Genomic DNA, 21029 nt, shown 5'->3' with positions numbered 1-21029 from the left:
TTATTCTAGTAGCGAGCAACTTGGCAAATTGTGTTACCATTCAAAGATTTTCAGGTCTGTATTATTGGTTTTCAGCAGGAGCAGAGCTGGGAAGTCTTCAGTGAAACATTCTGCAGTTACTAAAACTAATTTAGCATTCAATAAGTGGAATGATATTCAAGCTTTTGCACTACAAATGACACTGCCATCCCACTCCCACAGCACTAATGCCCAGATAGAAATAAACTGCTAAGCAAGCAGGTCTAGTTTATTTTTACTTACAGACTGTGGATATGAACAACATAAGCCAGCACTAGAAAACTGGTAGTCACAACTACCAAAAATCTGAGGAAAGTGACACCACTGAAGGCAGAGGGACCGACTTCTGACATGAGGAATATGTGAGCTTCCCACTGCTATGAGGCAGAACTGAAACTCAATCCCGGTAAAAGGCTGGCTCTAAAATGACTCGACCTGTGATTCATTCAGTTAATCAAAGTGAAAGAAGGAACAGAATAGGGATGGTTGGTTTCTCACTCTGCTATTATGTAGTAGATGAGGCTGCTTGCCTCCACGCTGCCTGCATTGCTACTGAACGTCATAGCCAAGATCTTTAGGTGAGGATTCCTTTTGTGGAATGCAATAAAAGAGATAAAAGGCCCAGCTTCATTTTTTCCTTCCACAATTATGTTTACATATGCATGTTATAAAGTGGTCTTAATAGAAAAGGTATAAAGGAATGAATCAGAAAAGAGATTCTACTGTAACATCTCTTGCACCTTTGACATGTACTGGGAATTCATACAGCTGCTTTAAATATGTGGCTTCATATGCACAAAGACATTAAAAGCAACATGAAAGGTCTTCCATTTTATTCAGATCTTAAAATGGTCTTTTCTAAGACAACTTTGTATTTTTTAACTAATTCTTACATCAGCAAAAATATCACCTACCTTAAGCTGCACAGTTTCCTGCACCTAAATATGGTGAAGCTTGAGAGAAATCTCAGCTGGTTCAGTGATGTGAATAAACATGACACTACCATTTACTAATAAACTTACAGCAGAATTCCAGATAGGAAACTACAATAAAGCATGTTAACCACAAACCCTAGAGGGACTCCAGCTTTTTTGCATCAGGTTTTTCAGAGTCAGAAAGTTATGTTTATGGAGTATTTCTAAATTTAAATGAGCTCTTTTCTTATTTATCAAGTACTGGAACATTTCAATGACATTTTTTTCCTTAACACTGTTGTAAGGTTGCTTACATGTACACTCCAGAGATGAACAATTACTTAAAAAATCAGTGAATATTTATTAAAAATCATAAAGGACTCACTTCAGCTTGACCCATACTCTTTTCAGATTTCATCTCCGTGAACATTTGAGTTTCACTGCGTTTTACCATGAAAATGATTACAGAGCATTCATTTGTAAGTCAGAGGTGCAAGCATTCATCCAATATTAAATGTGGGACATTTTACAAATGAAAAGAACTATGCAAAAGAATTGATTAATAAAAAAGAAGAAAAATGAGATGAAAATAATGGCAGGGACAGTTTTAAAATATTCAGCTCTGGTATGTTTTTGGTGGTTATTTCCCCTTCCTTTATATACAGATAAATGGCCACCAACACCTTCACAGAAAGCACAGCAAGTGTCCTTCCCTCATTGCTCTGATGCCTGAGGGACCAAGCAGGGACACTATTGGCAGGGTGGCCAAATTAAATGATGAGTGCCCTGAGCAGAGTTTGCCCATGGGACAAAAGCTGCAATTTGATGATGTTCAATGCTGGGTGAGAGATGGCAGCATTCACCCAATAGTTACCAAGGGATGGTTCCAACCTTCAGTACCTTAAGGGCCTGTATGTGGCAAGGCATGAGCTTTGGAGCTAAGAGCTTTTTGTGCAATAGCCCAAGAGATGATCAATGAACTCATAACTAATTGGACTGCAGAGGGAAATTTAAATTAATGATTTTAGTAGGCACTCAGATGTCTTGGTGGCAGTCTTAGCTGCCTCAAGTTAAGGTGTGATCACCCCCTGGTGTTCCTCCCTTTACACCTACCACCTCTCCCTGGAGCAAACCAGAGCTGCAGCACAGACAGATACAGAGCTGCAGAGGAGATGCCTGCTCCTAAAAAGAAGTCCTGAAACCCAAACTAGGGCAAATCTGAAGAATTTTTCACATTCAAGAAGTGGGGAATGGTGTAAGGTAAGCTATGAACAGAGGAAGTATTAGATTTCAAGTCTCAATGGCAAAAAAATATTAGGTGGAAGACTTTTTTTTTTGTCATAAAAATATTTGTGGAAAGTATTGTATTTTCTTAAGATCTTCATTAAAAATCTGTGCTTGGAAAGGATTTTCATCGAATCATAGAATCATAGAATTAGCCGGGTTGGAAGGGACCTCAGAGATCATCTAGTCCAACCCTTGACCCACCGGAGCAGTTGCTAGACCATGGCACTGAGTGCCACATCCAGTCTTTTTTTAAATGTCTCCAGGGACGGAGAATCTACCACCTCTCCGGGCAGTCCATTCCATAGCCTAATCACCCTCTCCGTGAAGAAATTCTTTCTAATATCTAACCTAAACCTCCCCTGGCACAAATTAAGACTGTGTCCTCTTGTCTTGTTGAAGGTCATCTGTGAAAAGAGTCCAGTTCCCACCTCACTACAGCCTCCTTTCAGGTAGTTGTAGACAGCAATGAGGTCTCCCCTGAGCCTCCTCTTCTTCAGGCTGAACAGCCCCAGCTCTCTCAGCCTCTCCTCATAGGGCCTGTGCTCGAGTCCCTTCACCAGCCTGGTTGCCCTCCTTTGGACCTGTTCCAGGACCTCTACATCCTTCTTAAACTGAGGGGCCCAGAACTGGACACAGTACTCGAGGTGTGGCATAACCAGCGCTGAGTACAGGGGCAGAATCACCCCCCTGGACCTGCTGGTGACGCTGTTTTTGATACAGGCCAGGATGCCATTGGCCTTCTTGGCCACCTGGGCACACTGCTGGCTCATGTTCAGTTTCTTGTCGATGCAGACTCCCAGGTCCCTTTCTGCCTGGCTGCTCTCCAGCCACTCTGTCCCCAGTACAACACATCCTCAGAAGACTCTGGATGGAAAAAAGAGGTTCCTGCAGTCACTGATTAAGCTATTGGCTAATTAAATTTATGTTTCATCTCCTATTCTCTTTATTGTTATTATCAAGATGTAGGGTGAAAACATGAGATGTACTATGAAGCTCCTGCAGTGGAATGTGCCCAGGTGGGTGCTAAGCTGTGTCTCCTTCAGAACTTGCAATTATTAAGCATGGTTTTGTTGTCTAAATCCCTCCTTCACCTCAGTGATCAGAAAGGATTAGGGCCAAGTTTGTGTCAGCTGAAAGAATTCTGGTTACACTACCAATGCCAAAGCATCGTGGGAGGTAAAGGGGGGAGAGGAAGAAAAAAGTGATACCAAGCCACAAGAAAGGTCAAGAGAGGTCACTACACACAAAACAGAAGGCAAAAAAAAAGAAGAAAATAAGCAAACAAAAAATAAAGCAAGGAAGCACAAAACCGCAGGTGGTAAGAAGAACTTCCTTCTGAAAAAGTTGACACAGTGGGAGAAGGTGGATACAGCTGTGATAATATGGAAGAACTGAGAACAGCCTCTGTAATTTTGAAGATAATAAAGTTCAGAGCATAGTTTGATATAATTATTCACTCTTTAAACTGCAATGGTCTCTAAAAAACATGACCCAGAAATGGAAATCCATCACTTTACTGCAAATACAACAAAACATCTTCTCTGTTCTTATAATGTGTATGGAGTGTTTTGCTGGACTGGACAGTTATGGTGCTTTACTTATTTCTAAAATTAATTAAGTAGGTAGCTTGCCCTAGACAATCAGAAAATATTTTAAAATTAAGCTTTGTAATTTAAAGTAAAGTTAGTAACTATCTGGTAATTTCATCCTTACCACCAAGATACTCAAATATCATTTAAGTAAGCACTGAATGCCTCAAGCCAATTCAGACCAAGGCTCTGCAGATATCCCAGTGCTAAAGAAATATCTGCAAGTCCTTTGCTCCAGCTGCCTGATAAAAATATCCTACAGTGCAGAAGTGTGGATTTCCTGATGAAAATCTGCACTAATCTGGCTCCTGCCAGTAACCACTCAGCAAACGCTGATCATATATTTAAATAGCTGGTATGAAGACCTGAGCTGTCACCCGTGTGCTCTGCACACTCATGTACTCTTTCCTCAAAGGTATTACTGAAATGCTACTGGAGTTTTTGCTTTCTTTGCATGTTACCTAATTCCTTATGCTCCTCTGCACCCTTGTTATGGAACAGGGAAATGATTTCTACTAAGCAACTCTCTGAGCTACTCAAAACCTTGAAACTATTTCAACCTTTGGTGTATGCTGAAGAGCTTTATTACAAGATAAATGGAAGGAACAAGTTAGCATCAGTATATATACATATCAACTTGCATGCAACAGGAGATACTACACATTTTTGGAATGGTAAGTATTGCCAGAAAGGAAATGATGGGTGTATTATGTAGCTGTAACTGGAAGGTCTCATCAAAAGCTGAACCACATGGCAGAAATTAGCCAACAGCTAGAAAAAACCCAACATAAAAAGCTGTATATGTAACTTTAAAAGGGAATGGATAGACTAAATTCCCTGGTTACAGAATGTATTGCATAGGAAAGCCAGGGGGGTGGGTTTGACAGAAGCCACTGTCACCCATGTTTCACTCTACAGAAAAAGAGTACATAAAACCTAATAGGAAAATTATCAATTTGTCCTCCTAATGAAACCAAAACAGTTCCAAATATTGGTCATAGGGTTATCAACTTTTTGGTGAAGAGATCAAGTCAAACCAGGATTTACAGCGGAGGTCATAGAGAACAATACCTATGACTGCCAGACACATGTTCTTGGAATTAATTAGAATGAGGTAATACTAGAAAATTGCAGTATAATGTCAACCTTGTAAGAGAGGGAGAGATTAATTTTTATTCATTTAATTATAGAACCAGGTAAGAATAACCTTTTTATCTACCTTACCTCATCAAGACATCTTTCATACTGTTCTCTCTGATTTTCATTTTCCAGAGCCAGCGCTGAATTCTCTGCCTACAGAAAAATAGAATAAATAAATAAATATGTAAATTAAACAAAGGGTATCTTGTGCTACACGTCAATTTGTAACAACTCTCTGGGTGCTTACTTTGGTTTATTTCTTTGTGATCCAGAATAAAAAGCAACACACAATTTATTTTCCTACAAGTTGCTATTTTGAGTGAAAGCAGAAGCGACGTTCATTTATAAGATTACTCACGCCATGCATTACCATTTGGAAAAATATTAGAGCAGATATTCTGAGTATGCCCACGATCTCATCCTGTCAGGTGCAATGGAGCAGGCAGTGAAACACTATAGAAGATACACTAATATCTCTTTTCTTCCTCTCCTTTTTCTGCTTAGAGTGAACTTGCTATCTGAGCAAGCCACTTGGAAGCAAGGAGCAGCAGCTACTATCAGAGGGAAATAAAAGGAAACCTTCTGTCAAAATTTTCACCTGTGGGAATCCTTCAGCAGCTGGGTTTCTGCAGGGGTTATCCTACAACTGATTGGTGAACCACACCCCTTAACTAAGCCATAAAATTTATTAGTTTTTACTTAAAAACCAATTCTTACCATTTCAAGATTTTTTTTTCAAGGTATTTTACTAGATCTAAATGCAATCTGCAGGTCAAAATCAGGAAATCTTTCTCTCTCGTATGTTAGTTTAAATATGACAGTTTTCTGCATAGCAGTGCCTTTTCTCTACCTTGAATTTCCATTACTATCATATTTTTGCATATTGCAAACAAAAAACAGGCCAGTCTGATATATAAATTACAGTAACTCAATGTATTTTTCCATGTATTATGACAATTTCAGTACTTCTTTCAATACTGCAAAAGGAAAATCTCTAAATTGTGATGTATACAGTTGCATCAAAGCAAATTTCAACCAGTTTGCTCTTAAATACTAAAAAACTAAAACATTATGTGAAAATCTATGAGTTAAAACTGGCTCTAGAAACCTTTCTGTCTCCCATGCATAACTTCACATCGTGTAACCATAACGCCAAGATCAAGCATTCACATAATTACAACTATTATACAATTCATATTATTTGCTTCACTTCAGCCTTCTGTCAACCTACAAAATCAAATTCTGCTTCATAAAAATTGCAGTTATACAAACCAACAGTCATAAATACAGTTAACATTTGTATTTTTACAGAAAAAAATGTTGTATTGTACAGAAAACTTCTATGGACAGATGCACAGTTCTCTGTTTTATTTTTTTTTTATTACCTTTTAAAAGAAAATCAGAGATTCAAAAAATGAAAATTCTGAAGTCCAATAAAATGAGTCATTAACAAATGTTTCATATACAGCTAAATCCTAAAAATAAGATTAGGAAGAAAATCTAAACTCGCATAATCATCCAGCATATTGAAAGACAGTAAAGACTAAAAGGGTGGTAAGAAACAAGGGCATATAGAGTTTACTTATTTACAAGTCTGAATAAACAACTGTGTGGAATCAGTGCTTTATCTTGAGGGTACAATCAAAGTCAGCAAAGATGGGAAAAATGTTCTGCATCGTATTTCCACAATGTCACCTACCAGTGGATTCAACATATGGCTATAAAAAGTCTATGGGTGATCCTGCAGAGAGCACAGTGAGATGAGAGAGCAGATGCAGAAGGAAGGAGCAAAGTAGGAGCAGAAGCCACAAAAGAAAAAGCAGCAGTAAGAAATCAGAAGCTGGAGGGTAAACACTCCTCCCTGCCAAAGAGACTGTCAGGTACAGTTATCAGTTTGCTACAACAGACACATTCTTGCAGGTTGATTAATAAAGTGACAATTGCAAATAAAAATGTATTTCTATAAATTAAAGATTTCTATAAAATAAAGATTTTTGCTATAAATTAAAGATTTTTGAGTTTCACCCTGGAATGCCATTAAAAATATTCTTATTGTTTTGAAGCTATAGTCAAAGGATTAGTCTGCACTCATGCACATAGGTATACCTCTAAGTTTTGATTTTTTTAACTTTAATTTTTGCTAATATATACATACATTGCCTGATTTTATCCTGAAATAGTCAGGGCAGACTGCTCCCTTATACAGATGTATAAAGAACTAAAGTATATAATTGTACCACACAAAATACCAAGAGAGTTCCCCATCTTTCTCTTAGTCCATATTTTTGAATGCTGTAAGGCTGTAAAATGGAAGCTAAATCCTCGTGGATCTTTTAGCTGAATGTCTGATTTCAGTGAGCTATTCCTTTACAAATAGCTACCAAAATTAGGGAATCTGAACTTGACAGCATAATAAATAAATACGACATTTCCCCCCTTATCAACCCACAGTGGAAACATCTGTATAATAAAATCCTTTTTCACACCACTGGCTTCCAAAGTCTAATGAAAGGATGCAATGCAGTCAATGTTAGCTTGACTTCTCTGCTTCTTGATTGCCAAGCAAATCATGCCTATTTATTTGGCATTTTTTGTAATGAGAACTGGACTAGAAGGGAACACTTGACTGACTATGCTTAAGATCCTGTGCCAGTTCCCACATCATGGGAAAACCAGTATTTGATTGATTTACTAAATCACTCTATATTGCAACCAAATACTTGATAATAATCCTCATTCCCTCAAAAGTATTCATTTGGAAAATTTGCAATAGCACTTGTGGTCTCAAAACCCTTCCTCCTAATCCAAACTTTCATTTATTTAACAGAAACCACTGGTGGTTTTGATGTTATTGTAAGTCTGCTCAATTTTTGCTCAGAGGGATCTGCCTACCTCCAGTATTGCATATTCCAGGCATCTTTTGCCAGTTAAGCAAAGTAGGTCTCCTTGGAGGAAACCACTATTACATTCTGGTTTTATTTTCAGGCCATGCTTACACTGGGCTAAGCCACAAGAAGAAGCCCATGATTCTCAAAGCATGAAAACTACTGCACACTTGTAGCCACCCAGAGGCAGAGAAATCCTTACCCCTAATGCAATAACTTCTCCTGTACATAACCTAGCAGGGGACTAGGCAGGGAGAAAAGTCAGATCACTGATAATGATGCTCTGTTAGGTATCAACTTGATTTCTGAAATGATTTCTGCTTTGAAGTGTAGGTGTCCTCTAGGAACTTCTCTGTATTTTATCCTATACATAGAAATAAACCATCTCTGCCCTTCCAGCCTCACAAACACTGAAAGTGATGCAGCCTAGTAAGCTGCTTCAGACAAGTGACAGTCAAGAGCTGGCACCAGTGCCTACAGGCAAGCATGGCTTTTCTTGGGGGTCAGGTCTCAAAGCTCAGCATCATTCAGTCAGCCAAAAGTAACTGGCATAATTTACCATGAAAGGAAACATTACATGTTGCTCTTGGTTCATTATAGATTCAAGGACCCTAAAATGTCAAAACAGAGGTACTTTCTAGTTCTGATATGGAAGAAAGTATTTTGCACCAGAGTCTCTCCAAATTAGAAAATGTTAAGATTTCAATCATGACTCAGATAATGCTAAACAGCTTCCAACTGCATTAATTAGAGGCAGCTTTGCTCTGCATTGTGAGAATGAATTTATGGAAAATCAATTTGAAAGTGAAACCTTCAGACTATTTTGTATAATAGACAAGTTGCTTGGTATTGATAAAATAGCTAAGAGACAGCCATTACAAGAGACTTTGTCAACTCTGATTTTAATCCCTTTCTCAGGATGGAGAGAATTTCTTCATTTCCTAATACTGAGGAAAATTATTTTTATGTCAGCTTAGACTTTTCTCTTCCTAGATGTTGAAGAACATACTGTATTTTCTCCTGCAGTGTAGATGTTTGCATCATTACATTCCAGGTGAGCAACAGGCAGACTGCACACCTGATGCACTGAGGTCCAGTCCTGCTCCTGCTGAAAGCAGTAAGAATCTGCCCTTTATTTCCCATTAATGTAGACACAAGTCAGATGCAAAGAATTAAACTCTAATTCTCTTCACATAACACAATGTTTCCTTGAAATCCCTTTGGGTTAAGAGGAAGTTCTTTGGTTCACAATGAGTTTTAGTTCACTATGCTACAGAAGGAAGAAGCAGACAGGCAGCAGCTTTAGCCTTTTCCATGTTTCTATAAGTAGCTATATACTGGGTCAGTAAAGACAGGCCAATTAATTATTATTCTTTACAAAATTTCTAAAACAGTCATGATAATTAGCTTTAGGACACCCTTAACATCTAACAAAGAAGCATCCATTCAGGTAGTACAACCAACTAAACTTTAAAATCTTATGAAAATGCATCTTAACCTGAAGTTTAAAATGCATCTCAAATATATTCTTAATGTGGTCATATTCCATTTTCTGTTATTGAACAACAAAAGACACTACAGCTTTTTGAATCAGAGGGAAAAAACCAAATACAAACAACTAACCTCCTCCCCCAGAACAGAGGGAAATGTTGTCTCCCAAAACTTATTCATTATTAGTTGGCTCTGGGGCAAAACCTGCTCTGCTCCTCTCCAGTTTGGAGTCTTTTTCTCTGGGTTTACAGAGCCACAGCACAAGGTCTCCCACTGCTCTTACTATGTGAAATCTTAGACTTATTGGGAGGTTCAGTCCTCACCCACACTGACAGAACACAGCAGCTTTCAGCTAAATAACAGCACCAGACTGCACATGTGTGAAAGAAATATACAACTGATAAATATACTCTTATGCTCATACGAACATGTAGGACAACCTCTTCATTGTCTTCACTCTTTACAGCTTTAGAGAGGTTTATTACAACAGGTTAAGGATTATCTAATAACTATTCTTTTTCACCATTTGCCTGTCTTTGGTAGAAGTGGCTGGTACATTCTTATGTTTGAGAATGTCATGAGACATCCATATCTCCTTCAGATTTGCCTAAGTGGCACTTGAGGGGACAACTTTCTACTAACATCCTGCAAAAGCCATTTCTGTGTGCTTCTTGAGCGAGCAGACTGAAGTGCTCAAATCCTGTTTGAAAAAAAGATTTGGATTTAAGTCCTTAAAGGGATTTTCAAAAAAGTTTAAACTTTACCCTTCTGGGCCTTGATTTATAAAGTCAAGAGAAAAGGTACAACAACATTTTGTTATTTAGCTAGCCTGTTCCTACCCATTATGAATTAGGATGCACTTGGTGCACTGAGCCTTCAAGTGAAGAATTACTTCATGTAGGTATTAGGAACTCTTCAGCAGAAAGTCTTCAATGTTTTTATAACCACAATGAAATGAATTAAAACACTGCATTTTGTACTAGAAAACATGAATAAAAGAGAAGCACACACAACCCAATTTCCCTTACTAGACCATTCTAGAGCTAGATAAAAGGATGGGAGGTGGAAGGGAGAAGAAAGGGGAGAGTAGTGTTCATTTTGCACTAAAGCGAAAGGAGTTGGTAGAATCATAGAATGGTTTGGGTCAGAAGAGACCTTTAGCAATTACCTATTCCACCCCCATTGCCATCGCCAGGAGACGAAGGTCTAAAGGTTGTACGTCAAGATAGCAGCTCAGCATGCTCTGAAGGTATCATCAATAAAGGTCAAGAGGAACAAAGTTATGACAGTGAACTTTAAAATCCCTGACAGGATGCTACAACATCTGCTACCATGTGTACTACTTTGTTATTCCTACTAAACCATTTGTCTGTTTATAGAAACTTTTATTGATTTACACAGACACTCATTTGTCATGCCCCGTGCAGTGTGTTAATGTGCTGTCCAAGAACTTCAGATGTGCTCAGCAATTTTTTTTTTCCTGCTATCAGCCTCTGATTTTGTGTATTTTTGTGGTCACAGCTTCCTATGGTGGACATGAGAGGTCAAAACCTTAGTAAAAACCTGCTGTTGGTAAGGTAAGAGGTAATGTTCTAATCTTTGTTTAGGTCATTATGGCCTTTTTTTTTTAAGATGCTATTCTAGGAGGAATTTACCAGGTTACCACTTGAACCATCACCATATCTTTGGCTGCAGGAAACTCAACAAGTTATCAGAGAAAGGTTTAACAGCATAGTTATGCTGGTTAGAAGTTCCGAAAATTACATTTGTATTTTTTAATCAACATAATTATGGTAACAAAAGCCTTAATTTAATTTCAGCTCTATGAAAGCATTTCTGCTGGCTGCTTGCCAGTGCCTTTTCTATTGCTACAGACAGCTAGGAGCAAAATGAGAACAGCACCTCATGACCTTCCTGGGAACATTTGGATGTTTGCACCTTCTGCTTTACATTGTGCACAACAGGGGAGCAACCATGAAGCATCTCCCAGCTGAACTGCAGCTTATGCCACACTAAACCTGCTGGGTAGTACTGCTAGGGATAATTCCTGACATTCAAAATTCCAAGAATGTATTTTTTAAGTTCTTTACTGACACAAAAATATTGTGATATTACAATGAGCCACCATCAGGTCTCAAAAACTGTCTAACTCATAGGCCATGCTATTCTAACACTAAAACAGGTTTGTAGTCTCAGAGAGAGCAGTAGAACCTTCTTCTAACATATTCTAGAAATCAGAAGAAATATATTCAACATCAGAAAGTTAACCACTTAAAATCACATAAAAACTTAGGTTTAAATGCTCCTAACAAAAAGCAGCCCAAGGTCTCTGCAACTGCATATGATCTTTTACCAATTATTGATGAGCTGATTCATGTATTTAAACATGAATGTACACCAGAAATTACATAACAGCTTTAAAAATTTTATGGATTTCATGCTGCCAGAGATCAGAAAACAAAATTTGCTTGTTTATCTGCTGATCTGCAGCATATTTCAGGCTCCCAGAGAGGGCTCATAATCACAGAGCTTTTTCCTGTCTCTCAAGTGTGTCCCATTTCCCATGAGAAGAAACAAAGGGTGTTGGATATACATGATGAAGCCTCCGTTTTGAAAGAAGGGGATAACTACAATTTAATCCTTCAAATCTACTCATCTTGCATAAACATATGAATTTCAGGAGCTGAATCAAACAAACCAAAACCAAATGAGATTCATACCCTGCTGATGAAACTGCCTGCTTAAAATGACTAAAAGTAAACCTCATATTCCTGGGAATTCCTCTGTGAAATAACTTTACTTTTCATTTGCTATTCTTCAGAAGCTGGGGATGTAAATTTTTAACTGGTTCAAGAATGGTAATATTTGTCTTTTTTATTTGGTTAACTCTAATGTTGTTAAGAACGATGAACCTTTAAAACATTCAACATTTTCCATTCTGACACCACAGAATGTCTGGAGCTGACATTTTAAAGAGAAGGTTAGGAATAGATCTAGCAAAACAGACTGCATTACAAGCCAAGGTTTATCATCCAGCAAATAAATATCTAGGCTACTGAGAGATATATCAATAGTGGCTTTGTATGTTTACCCACATGTGAATTGTAGAAAACAGCAAATTCCACCATTATTTACAGAGAATATGTCCACAGGTAAAGCCCTGTCAGTGGAGGCCTTTGAACAAATAGTTTAATATTACAAAGGATGCTTTTTTCCCCCCAGATTTTTTCCAAGTGATCACATATAAAACATTTTTGAGGACAAGGAGTCAAACAGATCTACATAAACAGAGCCAGGCAACATGAAGCTGTATTTCCTCTAGTTAAAGACACACATTCTACATATTATGGTCTATATCAAGCCTACACACTTGATAAAGCATACAAGTACAAGCACAGAAAACCACAAGTCCCAGCAAGGCTCCTTTTTTATCACTCATCCTGTGAATAAAATGCTGAGCTGTGTGATGCACTGCCCTGCCTGGGGACCACAGCATTCCCCTTCCACAAACAGTATTTCCAGGCTGCCTAAAGAGAAGCAGCTGCTATCAATGAGGGGTAAAATGACAGACAAGAGGCAGCCCTCAGAATAAGGCAGCCCCATCAAGCCATGTGATGTGCCTGGTGGGACAGAACATTGCATAAAGCTTTTAAACGAAAAGAGGGAAAATTCAGACTAGATATAAGAAGGTTTTTTGCAACGAGTGGTGAAGCACTGGAACAGGTTGCCCAGAGAAGTGGTTGATGCCCCATCCCTGCAAACCTTCAAGGAGAGGGTGGATGGGGCTCTGAGCAACCTAGTTGAAGATGTCCCTGCTCACTGCAGAGGTGCTGGACTGAATGACCTTTAAAAGTCCCTTCCAAAGAAAACTATCCTATGAATCTATGAAAATTACTACAGTTCTAACAGCACAGGGCATCTCCCTAGAAGCGTACAGCCAGGCACTGAAGTACTGGACAAAAAAATGTAAGATATAAGACTGAATCTTTATGCAGGGAACAGTGTGTATGTGTCATGAAATTTGTTTATTTTCTCATTTTCCAATATTTACACTCTGTGATCCTTCCCCTTGCAAACTGTGAATCAGAGGCAGCTGCTCCATCATTCTATTTTATCCTCTTGTTTTAAGTGGTTTGCTCCCTTATGGAACTGTTCTCCCTTAAGAACTGAGAGTGTTTCACGCTGCCAGACTTACTGTGCTTCCCCATGTAAAATTAACAGGCAGTTATTTCCTCTATCAAAGAACTAAAAATAAAATCCCATGTCCATTAAAAAAGTATGAGATCCTGAAACTGTAAGTGAAACTAAGATTCTATGATTCTATGATAAAATGAATGCAGGCAGATAAAGGAAAGCAGCGTGGACCTCATCCATCTTAAGGGGTATTTTGTGTTTAACTTCAATTTGTGTTTAACTATATGTGTAGTTATAGGTATATAGGTATATAAATATCTATATAAATACCTTTGCATTGAAAAGTCTAATATGAATTAACCACAGCACATTTGGTGAGTTGTATTTGTTTCAATTTTCTTGAAAAAAGACCAAACTCCTCAGGGAAAATTCTCATTTTTTGAAATTAGTAAAGACTATTTGAAAACCACTGACTATATATAAACCCAACATTGAAGCTTGAAAAACAACATACCAGCCCACCCATTTTTTAAAAAAAAAATAATATATTTTTCCTTGCATTTGAAAAGGAAAGATTTTGATCAAATGTAAAAGTGGCACTGAAACCAGTACAAATATTTCCAGGGCTTTGGGTTCATGGCCACATTTGGCAACCACTTTTTAAACAGTTCAGTTGCCTAATCAGAAACCAGAGGGATTTTGTATTTTTCTTAAAAAATTCATATCTTGAGGAAACATAACTTTCAGGACAGCTTTTCAAGCAATATGAAAGACAATTTCAGAATGTACTATAAATGAGGTATCCTTCAAAGCTTTGCAGTTTTGACCATGAGGTTACTGTCTCAGTGACAGTTTTCTACTTTCTATGATTCCATTATACACTCCCTACTGAGTAACATACTCAGCTTCAAGGTTAATTTAATGGAAAGTTTGGAAATAAGAGTATATGAGATCTATGTATGAAAATTAATCTTTGGACAACTTTATTCCAGCAGAAGGCACTTCTAATTTTCCCCAACTTCTCTAGATGAGATGTTCAGAGTAAATGCAGGCAATTCTACTACGAATTCATAGCACTGGGAGGCAGACATGGAAGAACAAGTCCAAGAGACAGATTGTCTTTACAGGACACAACTCAATATCCAGGTATAGGAATAAGATATAAAAGGCCTTATTCTCATTTTCTTCAAAAGTTGAAATTACAGAATTTAGCCATTCCTTTTTGCACATTTAATATAACATCAAATTTTGGCAGATCACATTAAAATAAAAGAAAATCAGGAATAAAAAGTAATTTTAGAATTTAATTCATTAAAAACTAATTTTTTTCCCTTTAAAAAATGAACTAAATTAAAAGTTATAGACGATGGAATTAAATAGGAAACCTTGAAATTAAGTACCAGGAACCAAGGATTACACACAAGGATATATACAGGATTTTCATTATTTTTTTTATGTCTAGAAATTCTATCGAGAGCAGGTGTCCTGCTGTAAAGTGGCTTTTATATATTTTTTTTCTAACATAATTGGAATGAAAATTAAATATAATTTCATGTTCAAAGCGAAAAATGGCCCTTGTGCCATAACTGCTACTTCCAGACTTCTCCATGCACCTGAGCTGAAGGGCTGTTATTATATCACAGCACACGGTTCAGATTTGGAGCTTAAATTGGCACTATCTCCAAGGAACACCAGCACCCACCTTCTTCCTATTCACTTGCTACCCTCCCCTGGAAAACTCAGCGATTGAGCATGCTTGAGGATGATGACAGAAAGAGAAAATTCAAAACTTCAATGCATTTCTGCTTTTTTTCCTCATGAGCCTTTTAATGTGAAATCACCAATTCCGTTGTCTCTCAGAACCAGTTATTTTGGCTCTTGCTACAAGATGAAACATCAGATGTTTTCCTCGGTCTTCAGAGAAAATGGATGCCCAATTTCACAATTTTTTCCCCCCAATTATTTATCCTGACTTCCTTTGTTTAGTTAAAATAGAAATAATTATCCAATAAAGTGATTTTAACTGACAGCCTGGAAAACATTGATCTCACACACTTAAATTTGTGTGGCTGTGTGATGGGAAACTTGCATCAATTCCTTGTTATCCACTGGTTCTTTAAGTGGGAAAAAATGGTTTTTTTGTCCTCCAAAGAAACATATTCAACTTTTTATGAAATGGAAAATAATATGTAACGCTTTTTAATTTTAAAAAATATCCCTTGAGCTTATTTTTATTTGAATTCTGAAAATAACTTTTCTTTGCTACACTATCCAATGGATTTTAACTATTACATGAGGCTATAATTGATAACGTCACAAAATATTTTTAAACATAATAAAATATAATGCACATTATTTTCCTGCTCCTATGATAAGAATTATTTTACTCTATTCCTTTACAGACTTAGAATTAAAAGCTTTCCACCACAATAAGCTATTAATGTCAACTCTTTCACGAGTCATAACATAAATTTACAACAAGTTTCTCCATCTTTTACATGAGAGCATTGAGTTATTTCTGAAGGCAACATTTCCTGCAATTTCACTCTCTTCATCAGAAGTCACCCAGAAGTCAACAGCCCCAGGGAGTTCAAAATGAACTTTTTTTCATGGCTTCAGTTATTTCTTTCCCTTCCAGCTAAGGAGTTTCCAAGCAAAGAGAATCAGGCAGGGATTGCTGCACTTACATTACGACCAGGATCAAATGCCATATAATGTGCAGCAATAGTTTTGTAGCCAACAGGTAACTTCTAATAACTGAAACACAAAATTACTGCTCAATTCTTGCTAACTGAAATAAAACTGCATTTGAAAATATCACCTTGCTGCTTCTGAAAGCTTTGAACTTTTTCTTTATTGTTTTTACACCACACAGTGCCCCTCACTCCATCCAGCAATACGTGGCAGGTTGATTTCTGCACTGACATTCACTAAATTAAAAGTTCTGGTTGGTTTTATTTTCAATCTTTTACAATGGAATAGCAAATTAGCAGACTAACTGTATTTTGCTCAAAAGAACAACAATCCAGAGCCCAAAGTCTGTTTTATAAGCTTCAACATTTTGGGGTCCCATCTATCTATTCTGCCTGGAGCCTTTAGAAACTGTCTGATGTGGCATCCTAACTAACCATATGACATTTCTCCTGGAATCCTGGCTGGCACCAGGTGTACCTACATTGTCTCTTTGGCTTGGATCAGCAGTGAGTATCCTTCTTGAGCAATTTTTCTGGTCACCCCACTGACTAGGCTACAATTCACACAGCCTTGGAGCCAACAAACTGAGCTCATTCCACATGGAATGGGAAGAGAAACCGAACCTAACCCTTAACCCTAACCCCAGCACCTTTGCTGCAGGGGTTACCTAGAGCTGGGCCAAGGTAAACTCCCCAATACCTCTCTAATGGTCCTTAGCATCAGCAGCTTGGCTCTACAGATCTGCTCCTGTTACAGTGCACTGCTTGCTAAGGCAGGCAGATAATTACAATCAGCTATCTTCAGATCCTAAATTAATAGTGATAGACCTTAGCAAGTCAACTGCCAGAACAAGAAGGTCTCCCATAGCACCAAAAGATAGGCCTTTTGGGTAGGCTGCTTCCAGCATACAAAGATGTGCCAGAGGCATTTTTTTCACTTGGATAATTTTACAGCTTTGTACTGAAAATACTTCACTAAAACAGAAAAAAAAAAACCCTATACAGAAACATATGCATTAAAGCCAGCTACATGCAAAGTAAATACTGTTTTAATTATAAAGTGTTTCAGTACAATACTAAATACTTTCCAATTATCTACTTAACCTTGCTGTTCAGTATATAAAATTTATCTTAGGTTTTGTTCTCAGTGCTTATATTTGTTGGTAAACTACATCCCTAGAAGGTCCAAGAAAAGCCTTAGATTACACAGTTTGGAAGAAGGCATCAAACTGTAGAAGTTCTTAAAAAAAACAAGGTCTGGGTGATCATAACAGTCTCATATGGAAGGTACACTGAGTCAAATTTGATGGCATTTGGTGGTCCTCCAGTAAAAAAGTTCAGGCATGAAGAGCCCAACAGAAGCAACAGCCCAACAGCCAAGCTCTGACCTACACAATGAGCCAAATTTCCATCACACACAAGCAATCACAACTGAAAGCAGCCCAAATTTGACATCAGATAACCAAATACACTAACACTGCTATGAACCATGAGGAAATGCTGCTCTTATTCCAAGCTGCTGTTCTGAGAGCAGTATCAATGATTAATCGATCGGCCTGAAGGGAAAATGTGGAGAAAAAACCAAAAATAAATCAATATATGAAATACAAAGCAATGTAATATATACCTAGGATCAATCACATTACTGCCTGTCACACCAGCCTGCAATTGGGAAATACTCCTACCTGGCAAAGGTCACTAGGAGGGAAAATCAGTTGCTTAAAAACATGAGAAGTTCTTGTCTCTTATTTCTTTTCAACTTCTCTGTGAAAAATACAGTTTTTGTCCATCAGTACATTCTTTTTTAAAGTGAGTATCCTTCTTGAGCAATTTTTCTGGTCACCCCATTGACTAGGCTACGGCACTGGTTTAAATAACTGGTTTTAACCATCTAATTGGTAAAAGGTAAAAATTGGGTTACCCAGGAGTCATTTGGGAAGGACAAAATATTTGATAAAAGGAGTACGAAGACAAGAACCATTGGGAGGAAAAATATATATTCTGCCACAGAAGAGGAAGACACAAGCTGTTCCCTCAGCAACGAAGTTATGCCAACACTACACCAAACAGCTGCAGCCCTGTGAAGCCCCACTAAGGCTGCTAATGCATTGTTCTACTGGGACTAAACCCTGATTTTCAGGAAGACTTAATTAGTTCAAACAAAAATGATGCCATGCAGCTGCACTGCTCTGCCACCTGAACTACCTTGTATGGCAGGGCACTACATAAAAAGACTATATTGTTTATAAAGCTTGTTATGTGGCCTCTTTCTCTATTTCACTCACTCAGCCTTAATATAATTAAATTGATGTATGCATGTGGTGATCAGCTACAGATTTAAGGTTAAAGAAAAGACATTCGTTGCTTACTTAAGGAAAAAGAACATTACGACTGTCACTATTGCTAATAGAGGTTAAAGTACAATGACATCAAAGCAATATAGGAATGAAGAGAATTATCAAGGAGGAAGCAGCAGGCTTTTTATCTGGCACATGTCAAATTTCTAAAGAAGAAAAATATATAAGGCTTAAAAGAAGAAAAAGAGGAGCTATTAAGAGGCAGGTAAGGAGAAAAAAACTGTTTCAGCCATAGGACCTCTTCACTGAAAAGCTCATTCCTGTTCATTTCCAGCCTACCATAAACTATTAATAGAAATGCTAACCAAGTATTTCAGTGGAAGAGACGCAATACAAGAAAGGAAGATTTTAGCTTCTCCTCTAATGCACAGCAGTCTGACAAAACACAACCCTCAGACCCATTTCTTCAGCTGAGCTGAAACTGATGTTGCAAAACCTTTACAGAGGACTTAGTCCAGCAAAATAACTGATTTCTAATTACTGGTTCTCTTACAGTTTACCAAAAAGCTGAATGAAAAACCTAGGTTTTACTTGCTTCTCTTTTTAAAATTAATTTTTCTTAACTTAAAATATGAAGTCCAAGAGCATTTGAAACCAGAAAGACTCCTGTGGAAGAACAGAACATTTGACTGAAGACAAAAAGGAAACCTGCAAGCTTACTGAAGGGAAAGAGCTGTAATCACTAACTGAGCATTCCTCCTCAATAATTTCTGAGTCTTGGCCTTGTATGAGTATATAACTAACCAGAAAAAGAACAGCAAAAAGCATAAATCACAAAGACAAATGAGCGTTGTCACTATATGTGATGTAAAGGCCAGGATGTATCCCAGACATTCCTATGGGAAGGGAGGAAACTCTGCCCTCTAGATGGCATTATGTGCCTTTATATCCCAGATCCAACTGGAGAGCCCTGCCAGGCAACCCAGTAATTTCTCCAGTTGCAGGGGAAACGTGGGCTCATGTGTCAAAAAGATCATATGGCAGTTCTTGGTCTCAGTGGGAAGGTGAGAGCTGCACACACTAAATGGCAGCACTGAGGTTATCCTGGGGCAGGGTCCCTGTTTCAGCTGTTGGATATGGGAAGCAGAGGAAAGGTGCTCAACATGAGAAGGGACAGAATGGAGGATCTCCCTGACTCCACATGGGAAAAGCAACTCACAACTAACAATTTCATATGTGACAGTGTGCAATTCAAAACCATTTTGGGGGAAAAAAACCCCAAAAAACCAACAGATTGATGTTTCTTTCTACTAGTACTGCACATCTCAACCAGACAAACGTATTAAAGCATGTATGTATATATATATATGTACACCTCAAAGCAATCTAAGGGTATACTGGACCAAGGTATAGCTGTTTTGATGATAAACTGAAATTAAGCTAATAGTGAGAAAGCAGCTGCTTATGGAACTATCAGCAAAAATGAGAGTCCTACATAATGGACCAAGGTCAGAGTATTCCCCATTTCATTTACCTATTCTCTTTATATATTTATAACTAATCTTAAAATCTGTGCCTGTCATCATGACAGATTAAGGAGACTTAAACATAATAGTTCAAGTATTTTCTGCTGTGGATTATTAAAATGAATGCATAATAAAGCAAGTGGCTATACAGTTTCATGAGTATGTGATCAAATAGATTTCACATATGTAGATAAAGGTATGGCCAACATAGGAGTCAAGACCCTTCCATGCTACATGCCAGAGCAGCACCAGTAATTGTAGTAATCTGAGTGTAACTACACCAGCCCAGAATCACAACTAAAATCTCAAATTCTGCATTTCTGCAGGACTAACAAAAAGGAATGCACTACCAAATGAAGAATAAGTGCATCACCATTCAGACCTCATTATTGTTTCATCATTTTCAAAGGCCAGTAAAGAAAAATGAAAAGAGAAATTATTTGGCTATGTGAGAGTGGTGATTTAGCTCTAACAGCTGAGGGAAATTAATTAGGATTTTCCTATGCAGACAGTGGAGAACATCCACAGAATACCAGGATTTTATTGATAGTTATTCTCCACGAACTGAAGCTATTTATTTAGTTTATAAACTCTACAACTGTCATTACTGTCAGCAAACTTGCATGCATTAGTATGTAGAATAAAATCATAAAGTATGATTCTAAAATCTCTTTTGCAGAGAGATTTTTTTTTGCACTTCTTTTCTTCTCTGAAAGAAGTGTCAGAGAGAGCAGTGAGGACTCACAGAAAGTGCTTGTGTAGACCCAGTCCCAGAGTGCATACCTGATAGAAACTATTAAAAAAAAAAACCTACTGAGCCTCCCTCTCTGAAATGATAGATGTATTGGGATAAACACAGTCACCTAGGTCTATAACACAGTGTGGGAAAACCTCATTTCATTCAGCAGGGAGAGTAATTTTCAATTGTACCACATGCCTGATTACTAAAAAAAAGGAAAGTTACATTATCTGCTGATCACAAGCAGGACAGCACTATACATGGAGAGAAGGGCACTGAAAAACTGCCATTATTCAAATTATAAAAGTCAGACTGA

The 21029-nt window shown here is 37.7% G+C and overlaps 1 protein-coding gene across 1 annotated transcript in view; it reads right to left on the bottom strand.

Annotated features, from left to right (window-relative positions):
- The window catches only part of NCKAP5 (NCK associated protein 5), a 348475-nt gene that overhangs the window by 90479 nt on the left and 236967 nt on the right, over positions 1-21029 (bottom strand). Inside the window, exon 7 of the mRNA XM_030454353.1 lies at positions 5033-5101. Coding sequence (XP_030310213.1) covers positions 5033-5101 — 69 coding nt within the window. The remainder of the gene's footprint in view (positions 1-5032; positions 5102-21029) is intronic.

The sequence above is a fragment of the Calypte anna genome, chromosome 7, assembly GCF_003957555.1.
Source record: "Calypte anna isolate BGI_N300 chromosome 7, bCalAnn1_v1.p, whole genome shotgun sequence".
Taxonomy (NCBI): Eukaryota; Metazoa; Chordata; class Aves; order Apodiformes; family Trochilidae; genus Calypte; species Calypte anna.
This window is presented reverse-complemented; position numbering and strand designations above follow the sequence as displayed.